At 43.8% G+C, this 16,768-nt stretch overlaps 1 protein-coding gene across 1 annotated transcript in view; it reads right to left on the reverse strand.

Moving 5' to 3' along the window:
* Positions 1-16,768, reverse strand: part of DTX4 (deltex E3 ubiquitin ligase 4) — a 49,927-nt gene that overhangs the window by 10,122 nt on the left and 23,037 nt on the right. Inside the window, exons 2-6 of the mRNA XM_081939011.1 lie at positions 11,306-12,050; positions 7,889-7,950; positions 6,362-6,523; positions 2,000-2,061; positions 1,065-1,217 (exon numbers count right to left, since the gene is read on the reverse strand). Coding sequence (XP_081795137.1) covers positions 1,065-1,217; positions 2,000-2,061; positions 6,362-6,523; positions 7,889-7,950; positions 11,306-12,050 — 1,184 coding nt within the window. The remainder of the gene's footprint in view (positions 1-1,064; positions 1,218-1,999; positions 2,062-6,361; positions 6,524-7,888; positions 7,951-11,305; positions 12,051-16,768) is intronic.

Below are 16,768 nucleotides of genomic sequence, written 5' to 3' on the forward strand. Positions count from 1 at the left end.
CGCCCGAGCGGCGTTGAACATCGGGGTTCCACAGCTACTGAGGAAGAAACTGCACTTTTCCTCCATCGGAATACCCCTTTTCCCGTTGGCTCGCAGGAAGCACTCGAAGCGCTCCAAAAATCCCGTCCATCCTTTTCCGTCGGTTCCGAAAGGAGCGAACGGGGGAAGCGAAGACATAGCGGCTTGCAGTTGTGCGGCTCGGGGAGCGAACTCAAGCGGCTGTATGTAGAGGTCGGGCTCCGTCAGGGTCGTCGCCTCAGAAGGATCCCACCTTCGTCGCCAGTGAAGAAGTGTGGGGAAAGACGAGGCTTGACACACTGAGGAACGTCCAACTCTATTTTATTTGAATTAACTACAACGAGCAATACAGGAGAGAATCACCCGTTCCTTAGCCTGACAGCTATTTATACGAAGAGCTGTCAGGCCGAGGAACCAATCAGGAGAGCAGATCAGCCCGCCTTCAGCCATGCCGCGCCTGATTGGCTAAGGCGCAGCATGGCTGTTGCTGGCTGACAACAGGGGGAATCCCCGGTCGTAAGTCGGGGAGGAAAGGAATATAACAGAGTGGAAAATCAAAATACTATTTATTAGATGGTGATCATTAGAAATCATCCATGGGATTTCTAAGCACGGGGAAATACTGCCATGTGTGCTCTCAATTCAGAGAACCAATTCTTATTATACCTCTGTTGTTTTCCAGGATTAAAATACAGTAAAAATCAACAATACAATTAAATATGAGCAGCACAAAGACTTTTCTTACAGCATGTGCAACATGTCCTAGAGGAAGTCAAATAAGCTATGGTATGTATTTCCCCTAAAGCTTATGAATATAACAAATTGGATTTGTTGAAGCTCCAACTTGTCCCTTGTGACTTCCTCCACTTCAAATGCAGAACAAAACACCACGATTGGCATGAAGTCACAGTAACCCCCCGAGGCCTTTATTTTTAAATATGAGGACTGCTAGCTATTCATCCTTGAATAAGGTTCGTGATTTACCCAGTCTTTCCCCAAAGAACAGCAATACACCGCAACTCTGCCTTCCTATCCCAGGAACACACCTTATTTCCATTGTTGTACATGGCCACAAGGCAGTGAAGGTGATACATGTGACCACATTTGGACAGTTTGCCCACCAATTCTGGCTTAACGACCGGTTGTGGCCCTTTGTAGCCGGAGGGAGCAGAGAGGCGTTCCATGCAGATGGTACAATCCTAAAGAGAAGCAGGAAATTGTTAGGAGAGAAAGCATCAGAATCCTTGGTCCTCTGCAGCAGTGTTTCTCATCCTTGATAACTTGAAGATGTGTGGACTTCAACTCCCAGAGTTCTCCAGTCATAGTGTTGGCTGGGGAATTCTGGGAATTGAAGTCCTCTCATCTTCAAGCTGCCAAGGTTGAGAAACAGTGGTCTATAGGAAGATTAAGTTACAGTTTTGCTATCTTACTGATCTCCTTGGTAATAGATACATCTAAAAGAAGTTCGTTTGCTTCTGCCATTCCCAGCATTAAAATGAGAGGAAGCTACATGTGGAAGTGAGGATGTGTTGAATTGACCATCTAAGTCAGTATTATCTGCTTGATCTGCAGTGATTCTTCTCCTCCCAGTCTCAGCAAAATTCCTCAGGACACTTTGGCCTTCACTGTAAACCAAGGGCAAAATGGGAGGGGGGGGTTGTTGCATTTTGTTAACCAAACTTAATGGCAGCGTTGTGTGTGAACAGTTAATGGTGGGTTCATATCACACACTAAACAAAGATCAAATTCATTGCACTTAAGTTTAGTGCAATATAAATTTAGCCACTTTGGTATTCTGGGGAAACATCCACCAAAGAGATAAGCTACACAGCAATCTATAGTTAATCAGCATACTGTACCACTAATTGTTACAGTTCAATTTTTGCCCTGAAATCTGCAACCTAAGCACATCGTTCTGCATCAACAATATTTCGCTACACTTGCAGAAATAGATGCCCTATATAAAGAGAACCAGACGTACCTCATCTGGAGGATGGCGTACCTTCTGCAGGTATTTTTTCAAGACTTCCTCTGTGGTTTTACCTAGAAAAAAATGAGAGAAGCAAACTGAATATCTCTTTCCTGATAGCCATCAAGAAAACGGAAGATAAGGCAGGAAATGGAAAGCAGGGAGGAAGGGAGCAAAACTTCCTAGTGCTTTGTTACAAGTTTTGAGAGAATTACAAAAGAGAGAGATTGAAAGAGAGAGAGAGAAGGAGGGAGGGAGGGAGAAAATGCCATTCAGCAGCATTGTGGAACTTGGTCCCCCCCCCCAAGCCTTTGGTTTTACATACAGGTAGGCCTTGACTTATGATCACAATTGATCCAAAATTTCTGCTCTTAAACGTGATACTTCTTAAGTGAATTTTGACCCATTTTACGACCTTTCTTGCCACAGTTGTTCACTGGATCACTGCAGTTAAGTTAATAACATGGCCATTAAGCGGTTCTGGCTCCCCCATTGACTTTGCTTGTCAGAAAGTGGCAAAAGGGGATCACATGACCCTGGGACATTGCAGCAATCGCAAATATGAGCCAGTTCCCAAGCATCTGGATTTTGATCACATGACCATGGGGATGCGGCAACAGTCATAAGCATGAAAAATTACCATAAGTCACTTTTTCCAGTGCCACTGTAACTTCAAACGGTCACTAAATGAATGATTGTAAGCTGAAGACTACCTATACTGGATCAATTCAGATGTTACTAAGTCAGTTAGTTTGTGAAAAATAACCACAATCTGCCCAGACATTCAAACTATCAACTAGTATTTCTGAGTGATAAACCAGAATCAGAAGCTACGGCTTGAAGTATGTTGCACACCACTTCACTTTAACTATAATACCAGGCAATTTTCTTCTTATTTTTCCAGGTCAAAAGCATTTTGGTGTATTATGCCCAGTTGGAGCTCCTTTCGTGTCCCATGTAGTTGCTCACTGAAATGGTACACCCCTTTATCTACTAGCAGTCACCTACTTCCAAACTGCTGGATTGGCAGGAGCTGGAGCATGCGATGGGAGCTCATCCCACCCTGCAGCAACAATGGATCTTGAACGCAAGCCTGCTGATTGTCAGCCCAGCATCCTAACCTTGTGAGCCTCCACCCTCCTATACTATGCAATGCCCTCATTAATGAGTGTTATCTGAAGCTGCATCCCTCTGTAAGCCTAAAAACAGTGATAATTTTTTCCCCATGAATTTCTTAACGAAGCTTCCCAATATTCTAACCCCATGATGGCGAACCTATGGCACGTGTGCCAAAGGTGGCACACAGAGTCATATTTATTGGCATGTCAGCTCTGGCGTGCATGCCCACGCTGACCAACTAATTTTCAGCCTTCTGGAGGGCTGGGGGAGGCCATTTTCCCCCTCTCCAGCCTCTGGAAGCTTTCCTGAAGCCTGGGGAGGGTCAAGATGGCCTCTCCCGGCCCTCCAGAGGAGCTCTGGAAGCCAGAAACAGATAATTTCCAAACTTCCGGTTGGCCCATTGGGGCCATTTTTCACCCTCCCCAGCCTCTGGAGGCTTTCCTGGAGCCTGGGGAGAAAAACAGCCCCAGTGGGTCAACAGGAAGTTCGGAAACAATCCATTTCCGACTTCCAGAGGGCCTCCAGGTGGGCAGGGGGACGGACTGTTTTTGCCCTCCCCAGGCTTCAGGAAAGCCTCCGGAGCCTTGGGGGGGGGTCATGCGCGCATGCACAGATGGGCGGGGAGGATTGAATTGGTGTGGGCACACATACACACGCAATAATGCATGCAGACACAATTTTGGCACGCTATAAGAAAGAGGTTCGCCATCATCGTTGTAATGTATCTACAGCTCTGCTTTTTGCTATGAACAGCCATGGTGGCAAGGTTCAGAAAGAATGTGCTTGTTTTAATCTTAAATATGCTAACAATCATGTCTGCACCTCTAAAAAATTAAGAAATAACAACAACAAGAAGTTGCTCAGTGAGCAACTACATGGGACACGAAAGGAGCTCCAACTGGGAGTAGTTTTAAATCATCACACCCACTTGCTCAGACTCCACAGTGAGTCAAAAATTGCACCCCTCCCATGTACGGGAGAGTCAGTTTGTCTCTCCTTCTGATGTTGCAATATTCTTGAATGTGCCTCCAGATGAAAGGTGGAGATGCAAACCAAAGTCAGGCTCAGCAGTTTCAAGCCTGACTCCTTTACGTGATGGCCCTTGTCCTTCTAGCCTCCTTCTATGCTTCCAGGAGTATAATTCTATGAAGGGCTTTATAATACCCATAACCTTTGCGTTCAGCTGCACGGATGAGTGACTGAACTCTGCGCTGAGGAGATAGCAAAGCTTATGGAAGAATCTCTACTCAGTGCCCTGAGGAAAATGTGCCTTTGTCTTCAATACATAAACAAACAAAGACTACAACAGATTAATCTGACAAAAAAATATTAAACCTTATCCTGTCATAAGAACAGGAAATACCTTGCGGCAGAGCGCAGACAATGGAATCCTGTAGAACAGGGACATGCGATGCTTTCATGGTTATGTTTTTGCTCACTTTTTGATCTTTTTTTCCTGGATATGAGGGGCATCTCACAGGTGGAACTGTATCACTTCATTAGTCACGACCACAATTTCTCATTTTTTACATTCTCCTCCAGCATCTGTGAGGAATTCTAACCTAGCCAAGGTTCTTGCAGGAGTGAACAACTTAAAAGTCACAAGGGTTGCCTCAAACCTCTCTCTGTGGCCTTCAAAGCACTCTCCAACCACAGCAGCTGAAAACTGGCCTGCTATTTGAGGCAAAGATAATGTTCAGGGAGTGAAGCAGAAGCAAAAAATAGTCTTAGCAGTTAAAAACCAAAGAAAAACACCAGAATCTGGGAAAAGAACCAGAAAAATGTGGTTTCAACTATATGTGCCACATCTCTCCACTTGCTTTATCTCAGTCTAACCCTTCCCCATCCTAACCTCTTCTCCTACAAAGTATTACATGGACACCGGCTACTGAAAGTTGCCTCTCCCCCCATAGCTTTACAATATTAAAGGACAATACTATTGTACAACATTATCCCTCTAAAAGGTCAGACATTGTATCATTGGCTTCATTGTTTTGCTAACAAATGTCATATATGATCAAAGATGGAACTTGAGGCTGCCTAATATCCCCACCTCTAATCACCCTTATCCCTGATGTATGCAATTCTCTATATACTTGATGAGACAACTACACTCTCTATGTGCTCCCTTTGAGAAAGGTGGAAGGAAGGCGAAGAACAAAATGACCAGCAGCAAGGTGACAAGAATCAATTCCAGCAGTGATGGGTACAGTGTTGGAAGATCTGAAGGGCCAAGCTGGGGACAGATCATCCTGAAGAAGATCTAGCTATGTGGTTGCTCAGGGTGGATAAGGAAAGTGCTCAATCAACTGACAGCAGATTACAGTGCACAAATTAAGTGTTAGCTCTTTATCACGAAAGGCGCACGGTATATGTATCTGCCCTTGTGGCCGTTTAACAAGGCTGGTGGACGAACTCATGTGCTCACTCTAATGACAGTGATTCTGTGTTCTTTATAGACACACAAGGGACAACAGGCTTCTAACACCTCTTTTACTCCATTGTCACCCGGAAGTAAGGCTTACTATTTGCCAAGCAGATGTGATGCACCTTGGGGAAAGGTCAATTTAAAAAGGAAAAGCCGCATACCAGAGAGAGTATGCAATACATCATGCTCACTACAGCCGGCTGGGAAAGCATGAGACAGTGGCGGAGGTGTGCAAATCATCTGCTGTGTTAGGTAATGCAGAAGAGCGCTTTTGGAAGAACATTGGTTGGATAGCTGCCACTGTCCAACCATCACCGGATACAGAAACGCCTGTGGATGGGATTGCAAAATGGAAGAGGGGAGAACAAAACGCGCTGGAACAATGCCTGGGTGATAAGTTACAAGAAACGAGGAGAGAAGAGAAGGAAGAAAGGTTCGTAGACAGAATCCTGCAAAGACAGGAATATACTGTCACCCCCCAGAAGTAGCCAGCCAAAAATAATAAGAGAATCAGAACACCCGATCTCCCTCTGCCAAAAGCCATAAGCAGCCAGGGACACAGTCAGGAAGATGCAGGTGCTTACCCAGCAAGCTTAACCTGTTTTTTTTTTTTTGTTTCCAAGGTACAACTGGCGCCACAAACTACAGTACCTTTCAGTTTCTAACTTCAGTCAGCACAAAATCTGGTTTGTTGCGATGTCTGAATAAGTTACAGTGTGCATTCTTTCTCTTTATGGGATTGTATATTTTGGACACCTGCACCTTCCAGTTATGCCATTCTAATGAGGGGAGGCAATAGGAAGAAGCAGAGCAGCTCTCGTTCTTACCTTTCTTGGTCTGCTTTTTGGTCGTCTTACGGCAGGTATTGGAGATGCCGGGGATGGATTTAATGTCACTCTTGCTGACTGGAGGGGGGTGCAGAACCAGCTTTGGAGGTCGAGTCAGACAGACAGGGAGCCCTGCAGCGCTCATAAGTATCCCTGTGATTCCTGACAGGAGAAAGAGGGTCCAAGCATTTGTAAACAGCCCTTTTCTGTGCTTTATTTCTGTCTTCCACGTATGGGCTAGAATCTTGTTTCATCTGTGAGGCTATTTTACCCATTTATAGCAGGGTGGCTCTTTGCCCAGTTGCAATTTTTTTTATAATGCTTTAAAGGAAACCAAAAAATTAAACAACCTCATTACAATGTCATATCCTCTTCAAATGTTTGACTAAAATGCCATGTTGGCCTCAAGGTTTGGGAAGCCAACTTATTTGGAAGGCATTAACTTTGAGGTTTTTCAAATACAAACTTCTAAAGCATGCATAAACACTATCAATATGTATCAGCATTCATAGCAATGATATGTTTGAGCTTGAACACATAGTTAGTTAAAATGAGCATTTTCCCCTCTTTTAAAGTTGCACTCCCTCCCTATGGCAGGTGTATACTAGTTTTCCCAAAACGTCTACCTTTTGTATGTGTTGCACTGTCTATCTCTATCTATCCCCAAGCAACATGGGAATTGACCATCCCATCTTATAGAACAGCAATGGTGAACCTTTTTTGGCTCGCGTGCCATAAGTGGGGGGAGCGCAGGGGGGTCATGTGCGGGCGTGCCGCACCCATAATGCAATGTGCGACCCCCCCAGTGCACATGCGCACACTACAGGCGCTCCCCCCCCATTTTTTCATGCTTCCAGTTTGCTCGGAGGGTCATTTTAAGCATTCCGAAGGCTTCAGGGAAGCCTCCGGATGGTCCCTGAAGCCTTCAGAGCGCTCAAAATGACCCTTCGGGCAAACCGGAAGTCCGTTCCCGAACTTCCGGTTTGCCCATATGGCCGGTTTTTTATGCTCCGGAGGTTTCACGGAAGCTCATGAAGCCTCCGGAGGGCTTCCGGGGTGGGGGAGGCTCTTTTCGCCGTCCCCAGGCTCCTATAAAGCCTCTGGAGCCTGGGGAGGGCGAAAAATGGCTTTTAAAAAGGGTGAACTCAGCTGGCCAGCGCGCACATGCATGCTGGCCAGCTGACAGGGCAGCGCCTCGCGTGCCCAGAAAAATGGCTCCGCGTGCCACCTGTGGCATGCGTGCCATAGGTTCGCCATCACTGTTATAGAACATCACCATCACCTTTCTTTTTCTTTTCCTCACCACAACTTGTATCTTCATTCATGCACCTGCTCCATAACCCTCTTCCACTTCTTGAAAAAGTAGGAAAAATTGGCTCCCTTCCTCCCTCTTCCATCAGTTATCTTGGAAAAACCCTGCAGAAGTCAGAGTTTCAAGATATCTTCCCACTTAAGGATCCCTTAGTTAGGTCAATCAAGAGCTATTAATAGTTACTCTGGTTCCATAGGATTTTTTGGTCCCCTTACCTGCTAGGGCAGGATTGACTGGGCTTGAGCCATTGAGGTTTTTTACAGGAACTGTAGGGACACTGTGAGAGAATAAAAACACAGGTTATTAGAGATGGCTGGAAAATGATTCTGCATCTCTGTAAAAGCTGGAGCCCCTGAGAAGTAAGCATACATGAAAAGAGACCGTGAGGAGGTGTCAAAGCAAACCTTGGATTCTCTGAAGGATGGAGTTGGGACACTATGAGAACAGAGAGGAATCCATTGTATCTTCTATATGTAAATGCTACATAGAGGCTGGAGAGAAGTTTCCACCTATTCATTGATCCCTGGATGTTTTCTTTAATATCCTAAAACGTACCAGGCCTAGACTGGCAGGTTACAACTCTGCCTTTGGCTGATAGCAGCCTAAGGCACAAACATCCTTCCTTGTTGATCGAGAAGACCCAGCCTCAGAAAGGCAAGCAAATGGATCTTGAAAGAAGGGTGGGTAACAGTCAATAGCCTGTTAACAGGCAATGCACACACACCCAGAAATTTATACCAATTTGCCCATGAAGAGCTTTTTCATATATTTCATAGACTCATTCACTACTCTGATGCAACTCTCCAATGCCCAAATTCTGTCCATGCACTGATAATCAGATTGGCATTGACCGTATCTGTGAGCAGTGGAATTGGCTGTCATCAGACATGGATACCAAATCTGATGGTTTTAAAGGGGAACTAGATAAATGCATGAAAAGCTCCACTCTCAACTGCAATTCACTGCGATGGCAATCTGAACCAGACAGCATACTTCAAATCTCGGCTTCTAGAGGGTGAAAGGAAAGCTGTTGCTCTCCTAGTCACTCTTATGAGTTTCCAATCAAAACTGTTAGTCAGTGTTGGACTCAAAATGCTTGAGCACTAAGACTTTTACTTAATCTTGAATATACTTTGAGAATGCGGAGAGTAGCAGATAACCACGTCGACATGTGCAAATGGATGCAGATGGAACTATGGATAGAACAGCCTTCAAAAAATAGTGTTGGGGTTCTTTTGGAGATAGACATGAACAAGGTACCTTGTCTACTCAAGGTGGTCTACTCAAGGTGGAAAAAACCTCTTGAGGCATAAAATGGGACCACATTATGAAAATACAGGTGGTCCTTGACGTACAACAGTTCATTTAGTCACAGTTCAAAGTTATAACGGCATCGAAAAATGTGACATGACCATTTTTCACACAACCTTTTCAGTAGCCCCATGTTCATCTGATCAAAATTCAGATGCTTCATATTTATGACCGTTGCTGTGTCCCAGGGTCAGGTGACCTTCTGACAAGGAAAGTCAATGGGGAAGCCAGATTCACTTAACATCCGTGTTACTAACTTACCAACTGCAGCGATTCATTTAACAACTGTGGCAAGAAAGGTCATAAAATGGGGCAAAACTCACTTAATAAATGTCTCACTTAACAACGGAAATTTTAGGCTCAATTGAGGTCGTAAGTCAAGGACCACCTGTAATATCATAGATCCACAAAACCTTTAGAAAAGCTTTCTTCATCTTTGTGTCATGCAGATAAACTTCTACAATTTAATCAATCAATTTTTGGAAAAACCATTCTTAGAATGTGTCCGTATGTCATCTTCGGGGATCCTGTTTGCTCACCGCACCACATAAACATTCCTGCAAAATCAAGCTTTACTCTCATGGAACATCCTCAATTTAACTAGAAGCTCTGTGCACCAATAACGTGGACTAAGTCTGCCAGCATTACAAGGCCAGCAGAAGCCAACCCAATCCATAGAAGCCTGCATGACACTGGGCTGCTCCAAAGCGCCTCGAAAAAACTTGACATCAGCTTTGGAACAGAAGAAAGTATCACATTCCAGACATAAATCCCTGCTTTCAAAAGTGAACAGTCTTGAAGTGCAGCAATTATCACAGCCCTCTGGAAGAGGCATAGATGGGAGATGTATGAGACAGAAAGGGCTGAGATATAGACAAAGTGGGGCACCTTTTAAACTGGACAATAGTTGCTGTAGTTACAGATTAAGGATCTAGCTGGAGACAGAGAATCCTCTAATCTGAAGAGAGAAGCATGTCCCGCCCTCCCCATTCGCCTGCCTTCCCTTCATTCAGCTCTTTAGAAACCTTGGTTGTGTCTCCCAGTTATTCACAGGGCCTTTTGTTCTGGGGAAGCATCGCCTTCGCCCCTTCCTCCCTTCCTCCCTTCCATGGGAAAGTCTTTGAGAAGGGTCATGGGCAGAGGGGGGGTGGGAGCAACCAGCAACAGACGGCCGATGGCAAAATCATACAAAAGAGAAGGAACACGCTAATTAGATGTCCAAGAAAGAGTGTTTTGGTCAAGGGAGGCCCAGCAGGAGGGGGATGCTGAGGGTGGGGTACCTTCCAGATTGGGCAGCAGCCTGAAAAAAAATTGTATGGGCCTTTTGATAGGAACCCACCCCTAAAGAAGAAGAATGTTTCATTTCCTCATTAACATTCAAAAGGGGCTTTAAGGCTTCGCCATTTTATGGTTCAAAGGGTCTGTGGGATTTGATGAACAGAGGAAGGGGGAATGATGGGTCAGCGTCAGTCAATGTCAGTCCCAGCTTTTCCTTAGGAATTTTCTATCCTGCTGGAATTTGGGCCGAGATATATTTACAAACAGCTTACTTCTGTTTCACCGACAAGAGTTCGTTGCTTCTTCAGAGCTTCCCAGTTATCCCCTAACTTTTCCTGAGAAATTCTGTCTCACAACATAGAGTTTCCTCAGTAAGAAAATATCAGAAGCTACTTTTCTTTCCATGCCCAGATCACCTGACATATCACTCTTCAAAATTCTGCAATATCTCCATGGGCTCCTCCTCATAAACCTTGACAAAACTGAACCACACTTTATAATCTATGCAGTATGTTTCCTATCTTCAGATATTTAACTTGACTCAGAATCCGTCTGCATTACTCCCTCCAAATTTATTGCATTACATATTACCTGCATACTTCCATCGTCACTATAATCTATTAAATCAAGGGAGCATTGGATTGAGAAAGGCTCATCTGAATATTCCAGAAACAGAGGTGACTTTCCCATGGTCTAAATATGGATAATGGAAAAAACAATACTGGGCACACACACTGCATGCCTCCATGTGAGTAGGAAGAGGGACACCTAGATGTAGTATTAGGAGTGATAAACAAGTACATAAAGGCAGTTTGGTGCAATGGTTAAGACAGCAGCTAGGAGCAGGAGACTATGAGTTCTAATCCTGTCTTAAGCTAACTGAGTGATCTTGGGCTAGTCGTTCTTTCTCAGCCCTAGGAAGCAGACAATGGCAAGCCACTTGCAAAACTCTTGCCAAAGAAAACTGCAGGGACTAATCCAGGCTGTTGCCAGAAGGAAACACTAACTTGAAGGCCTAAGTAACAACAGAAATGAGTGCTTACCCTGAGGCAATGAGAACACGGGACTGGGCGATGGCTAGGCGCTGCAGATTGGTTCGGTTCAATGTATTAAGGCTGGCGCGTGTCACTATGCCGTTGGCATTAGGAGGACTGGCAGGGGAGTTGCTCATGGTGAGGGCAGGTGTGCTAACTGCCTGCCTTCGGCTCACTTGGGACGCAAGGGTCTTCAGAGAGCTACGCATGGTGGCTGTTCCATCTTGTGGCTTGTGAACTGATGCTGGTGTGGGAATTTTGGCGCTGCCAGAAAGGGAGACAGCTTTACGTGGCAGTGGAGGTTGAGGCTGCTGGCTAGCTGCAGCTCCAATTCCTCCATTGCTCCCAGCTGCCACTGTTGCCTTTATGCTCATGACAAGAAGGCATTGCGGACAAGTGCAAGCAGGAGCAGGAGGCACATTGGCTGCACCAGGGCTTGCTGGCCAGGACTGAGATTTGGGCAAGGTGCCTGTGACCAGCGGGTAGACCACGTCAAGGCGGCGACGGACACGGCGCTTGCGTTGGGTCTGGCGGTTGATCTGCCCCATCGTGCTGAAGTCAATGATGTAGCAGAAGCCAATGGAAGTGAGATCAATCCAGGGGTGCTGCTTTTCATAGGCGTGTTGGATGGTAATGCCCACCTCCATGTCGTAGGGGGTCCAGGTGCTGTTGTCGTTCTCCCACTCCCATACCACACCCTTGCCTGGGGCTGAGGAGGGGTCATAATAGCTGCGACGCACTGGACGGATGGTCCCTGCAAAGGGAGAAATGGGAAAGTAATCTCAAAAAAAAAAAGGCAACAAAGAAAATAACATTACATCAAGCATGCTAGAAAATCACGCGTAGGAAAGAAGCGTGTCAGAGTTTTAGACAACTAAGAGGGGGGGGGGAAATGCAGCACAGAAACAAACATCATGTGCTTTCACAGATATTTATCCCCTAAAGAGGCAACTAAACCAAATCCAATGTTTAAGCTCTGTTTAATCTGCTTCTCACATGACAGCCCAAATGCTATTATTTCCAAGTTTACAAGTTCATCATAGATGTGGAGTTGTGCCGAAGATCCATGCATAAACAGAGAAGGGAACAACAGAATTTCCTGGGAAATGAGTTTTAAGGACAAATATCAACAAAAACTGAACTAGTTTACTGACTCAATTTCCTTTCCATACGCACTTTGGCTAAGCCAGGGGTGTCCAAACTTGGGAACTTTAAGACTTGTGGACTTCAACTCCCAGAATTCCCCAGCCAGCCATGCTGGCTGGGGAATTCTGGGAGTTGAAGTCCACAAGTCTTAAAGTTCCCAAGTTTGGACACCCCTGGGCTAAGCAAAGGGACTTGCCTTTTTTCTCCTCCCTTTCTTTGACCGCCATGACCTGGCTGAACATAAGACCACATAACTATGATCGAAAGTTTGAAATTGTGTTGCTACCATAACACTGAAAATGCACACAGTCTGTATGCAAGTTAGTTAAAAATAAGTTACCACTTATTATTTGGACCTTCCCCACAGAACATGTGGCGATAATGCTAAGATCGAGGTGTGGAAGGAAAGGGAGATTTGGCTAAAGATCTCTCTCTCCCTAAAATCCTTCCCGGAGGAAGGAGGGAATGTTGCAGGATCCAATCCGAGTCAGTCACCAGGACCAGAGGTTTAGTCTTCTGAGCTTTCAGACTTGTGCTGGAGCCCATCCTCAGGGAATGTCTCTCTCACTAGAATGTAAAAGGATGTCTCTATTGGGGTCATGGAACCCAGATTAAGGCATGTTGTCTCCACACTTTTACTTCCCCATATATGTGCCATACACAGGTCTCCCTGGGTGGTTATAGCTCCCTCTCCTCTCTGCACCACATTTTAAAGAGGAACTAAACAGATGGTTTTCATCTTCCTGTCACATTATTTGCTATTTTGCTGGCCCTTGCCCCTGCGACCCCCTGCCTCTCAATTCTCGTGTCTTCTTTATCTGCTCTCAATGACTGTTCATGCTAAAGAGAACTCTGGACCCTTTGAAAATTAAAAGAGAGTGATCCATGTTCAATTCTCAGCCTTTCAGTCTCTTCAAATGAATAAGCTGACACCCCACCCCACCCTTTAGGAGCTGCTGAAATAACAGCAAAGCATTGGAGGAGGAGAAAAAAGAACATTGACAGAAAAATAAGGAAATTTATCTCCTGTTCCACCTATCAACCTTTTGCTAAATACAGTTTATTCCTCCTGGATAAAAATCCCCTGGTGTGTCAAGTAAATAACCATTATTGGATAAAAATCATTATACTATTAATGCAAAATACTCGGAATCCCAGCATCAACTCTGGGCGGTCATGTTTATATAACCAGGGGCCCATCAGATGATCAGAGCCAGGGATAATATAGAAATCACACCCAGTGGCAAATATTTATACAAGCCATAGGGGGTATCCTCTGCACTGAAGTTCCAGGGCTGGAATTAACCCTTGGTCTCCCAAAACTCTTTTGCCAGTAGCAAAGACTGGCAGAAAATTGGTTGCTTGCAGAAAATGTCTGCCCTTGATGTCTTCCAGACAACTGTAATGTTTTTTCTAGCTTTATTTCAAAATATCTAGCTTGCCATTCCTCTCCCCTGAAAGTTGGTTCAGAAGAGTAGAAAACTGCAATAGATTAATTACCATAAATAGTAGCAATGAAATCCCCGGCTATTATAGTAACAGATATATCTCAGGAGGTTGCAAATTCATGTTATATTTCAATAATTATACCCTGTAGTCCCCAGATAAGACAGAGGCAGCCTTCTGAAAATGCTGACCTATTTCATCCAGAAAACTAGCTAATGAGAATTCTAGTATTTTATCTATGCCTGTAGAGTCAGTTAATGGGTTTAAAGATAATCTGATTTGTTGCATTCCAAAACCATAATCCACAGCCTTTATATGTGAAAGGTGGACTATCCCAAGGAAGTGAAAGCAGCTGCTAAGAAAAACACAATCTTGCTCCACAGCCCTGTTTTTTTCCATGAATATTTTGGAACAAGATTCAGATTATGCAGTTCCCTACCACCTCTGCTCTAACACAAATGCAGGGGGTAGGCAGACATTTGCAGGAGAGAATTAGAAAGAAGGAAAAAAATACTCAACCCTAAATCTTAACCATTATTATGAAATATGTTTTTATATATTATAGATGTATATACAGGTAGTCCTCATTTAGCAACTGCCTCATTTAAAGGCCATTTGGAGTTCCAAAGGTGATGAAAAAGTAACCTTACAATCAAGCCTTGTATTTACAACCTCTACAGGTTTATAAAGAAAAGAAAAGCTGAAGATCATAAGCACAGTTGCAGTTTCACTTAGCGGCTATTTTGCTTAGTAACCAAGTTGCCAATCCCAACTGTGGTCACTAAACAAGAACTACCCATCTCTCTTGCTTTGCCTCAGGTCTGTCTGTGTGTGTGTGTGTCTGTATATCTATCTATCTCTCTATCTGTCTGTCTGTCTATCTATCTATCTATCTATCTATCTATCTATCTATCTATCTATCTATCTATCTATCTATCTATCATCTATCTATCATCTGTCTGTCTGTCTGTCTGTCTGTCTGTCTGTCTGTTTGTCTGTCTATATACCAACCTACCTATTCTCCTCCCACACTTTCAAATCTATCCATCTATCTTGCACAGCTACAGATGCAGGATCTTGTGTCATTGAACCATGGATACATAGTAAAAATTTGCCAACCAAAAGGCCACATTCACAGCTCTGAAAGTGGCAGGGTTTATTTTAATTACAGAACCCCCCCAACAAATTTATCAATGAAACTGGAATTGCACATAAACAATAGAACGTTATTAAACAGAATTAGAAGCTTTAAGCATTAGGTGACTATTAAGAACAATACTGCAGCAAAATTCAGTGAAGAAAATGAATTATGTTGATATTGATAAGAGTCTGTTTAAAAAAGCTGGGGTGGGGGGAGGAGGGGGCTGACCGGGCATGATCTAAACACAGAATTGGAAACCACTCTTCAAGTGGCATCGAAGAGAACCGGTAGATGCAAAACTTCAGAGAAATTTGCAGATTGGGTTCAGAGTGAAGACTTGAATCATGGGACCAATCCATGCATAAATATATCTGCCATCAGCTGCTGACCTGACTGTGATGGAAGCTGGTGTGGTTTGTGTTGAAGAAAGAAGGGGAGGAAGAGAAAACCATGTTGGTTAATGTTCTGCCTGCTTGGCAAGAACTCTTATTACCTCTCCAATTCCAGAATTATCAAGGATTTGTTTTAACCCAGTCACTGGGGAATTTAGCAAATCAAAAGAAAACAAAGTGGTATTTTGGGGGTTTGTCTATCTAGATTTTGGAAATCATCAATGAAGTGTCAGAGACAAAGAAGAAAATAAGGAATCTGCTTTTTCCTTTTCCTTCTTGGGTTGAAAAAAGGAAGAAGAAAATTCCTTAGCACAAAGCTACTATGGGCAGTCCTCAACTTATGATCACAATTGAACCCCAAATTTATGTTGCTAAGTGAGACACTTGTTAAGTGAGTTTGTTCCATTTTACGATTTTTGTTGCCACATTTGTTAAGTGAATCACTGCAGTTCTTAAATTTGTAACACGGTTGTTAAGTGAATCTGTTTTCCCCATTGACTTTGTCAGAAGGCAGCAAAAGGGGGCCACAGGACCCCAGGATGCTGCAACCGTCATAAATATGAGTCAGTTGTCAAGCATTTGAATCTAAATCACGTGACTGTGGGCATGTGGCAACGACCATAAGGGTGAAAAATGGTCATAAGTCATTTTTTTCAGTGCCACTGTAACTTTGAACAGTGACTAAATGAACTGTTGTAAGTTGAGGACTATCTGTAACCATTTGTGGGGGGGGGAATCTTAGTTCCATTGAGCAAGAGACTTTTCAGGTCACATACAACACAGTGTTTCAGGATATCTCAGAAGAATTTAATGAACACAATGAGTTTTTAACACACTACAACTGTTAGGGAATAAGGCACTTGTAAATCTGTCTCACGCGTAATTTGCTCCTGCATAACTGCCCTGTCTCCCCTCCCCCCCCATTTCATCCCAATTTAAATTCTAATCAGTTTAGCTATTCTGTGCATCCAGTGAAGTAAATCTCCAGCTCCCAAAACATGCTTTTTAATTTAAAAACATGTGTTAGTTGAAAAAGGTGCTACTAGGTTCTCCTAATTTGGCTGCACTATGGACTTTCCTCCTATATCCTTCAATGGCTATTCTATACAAATTGACATGATTTTATTTGGCAACATTGATACAATACAAACTTGAATACTGGCATTACGGACTATTCCAATCTGTCAAGGTTTAAGTCTATTTCTTTTAAATTCAACATCAAGAAAATAAGTACTGTATAAAAATTGGGGTTGCTTAGAAATATACTATAAGGTACTATATAATTTATCCTTCCCTTAAATAGGAAGGCTCGCATCAACGTAGAGCTTTCTTGGTGACTACTTGGAA

This window comes from Natrix helvetica, assembly GCF_964273705.1.
Source record: "Natrix helvetica genome assembly, chromosome: 1".
NCBI lineage: Eukaryota > Metazoa > Chordata > Lepidosauria > Squamata > Natricidae > Natrix > Natrix helvetica.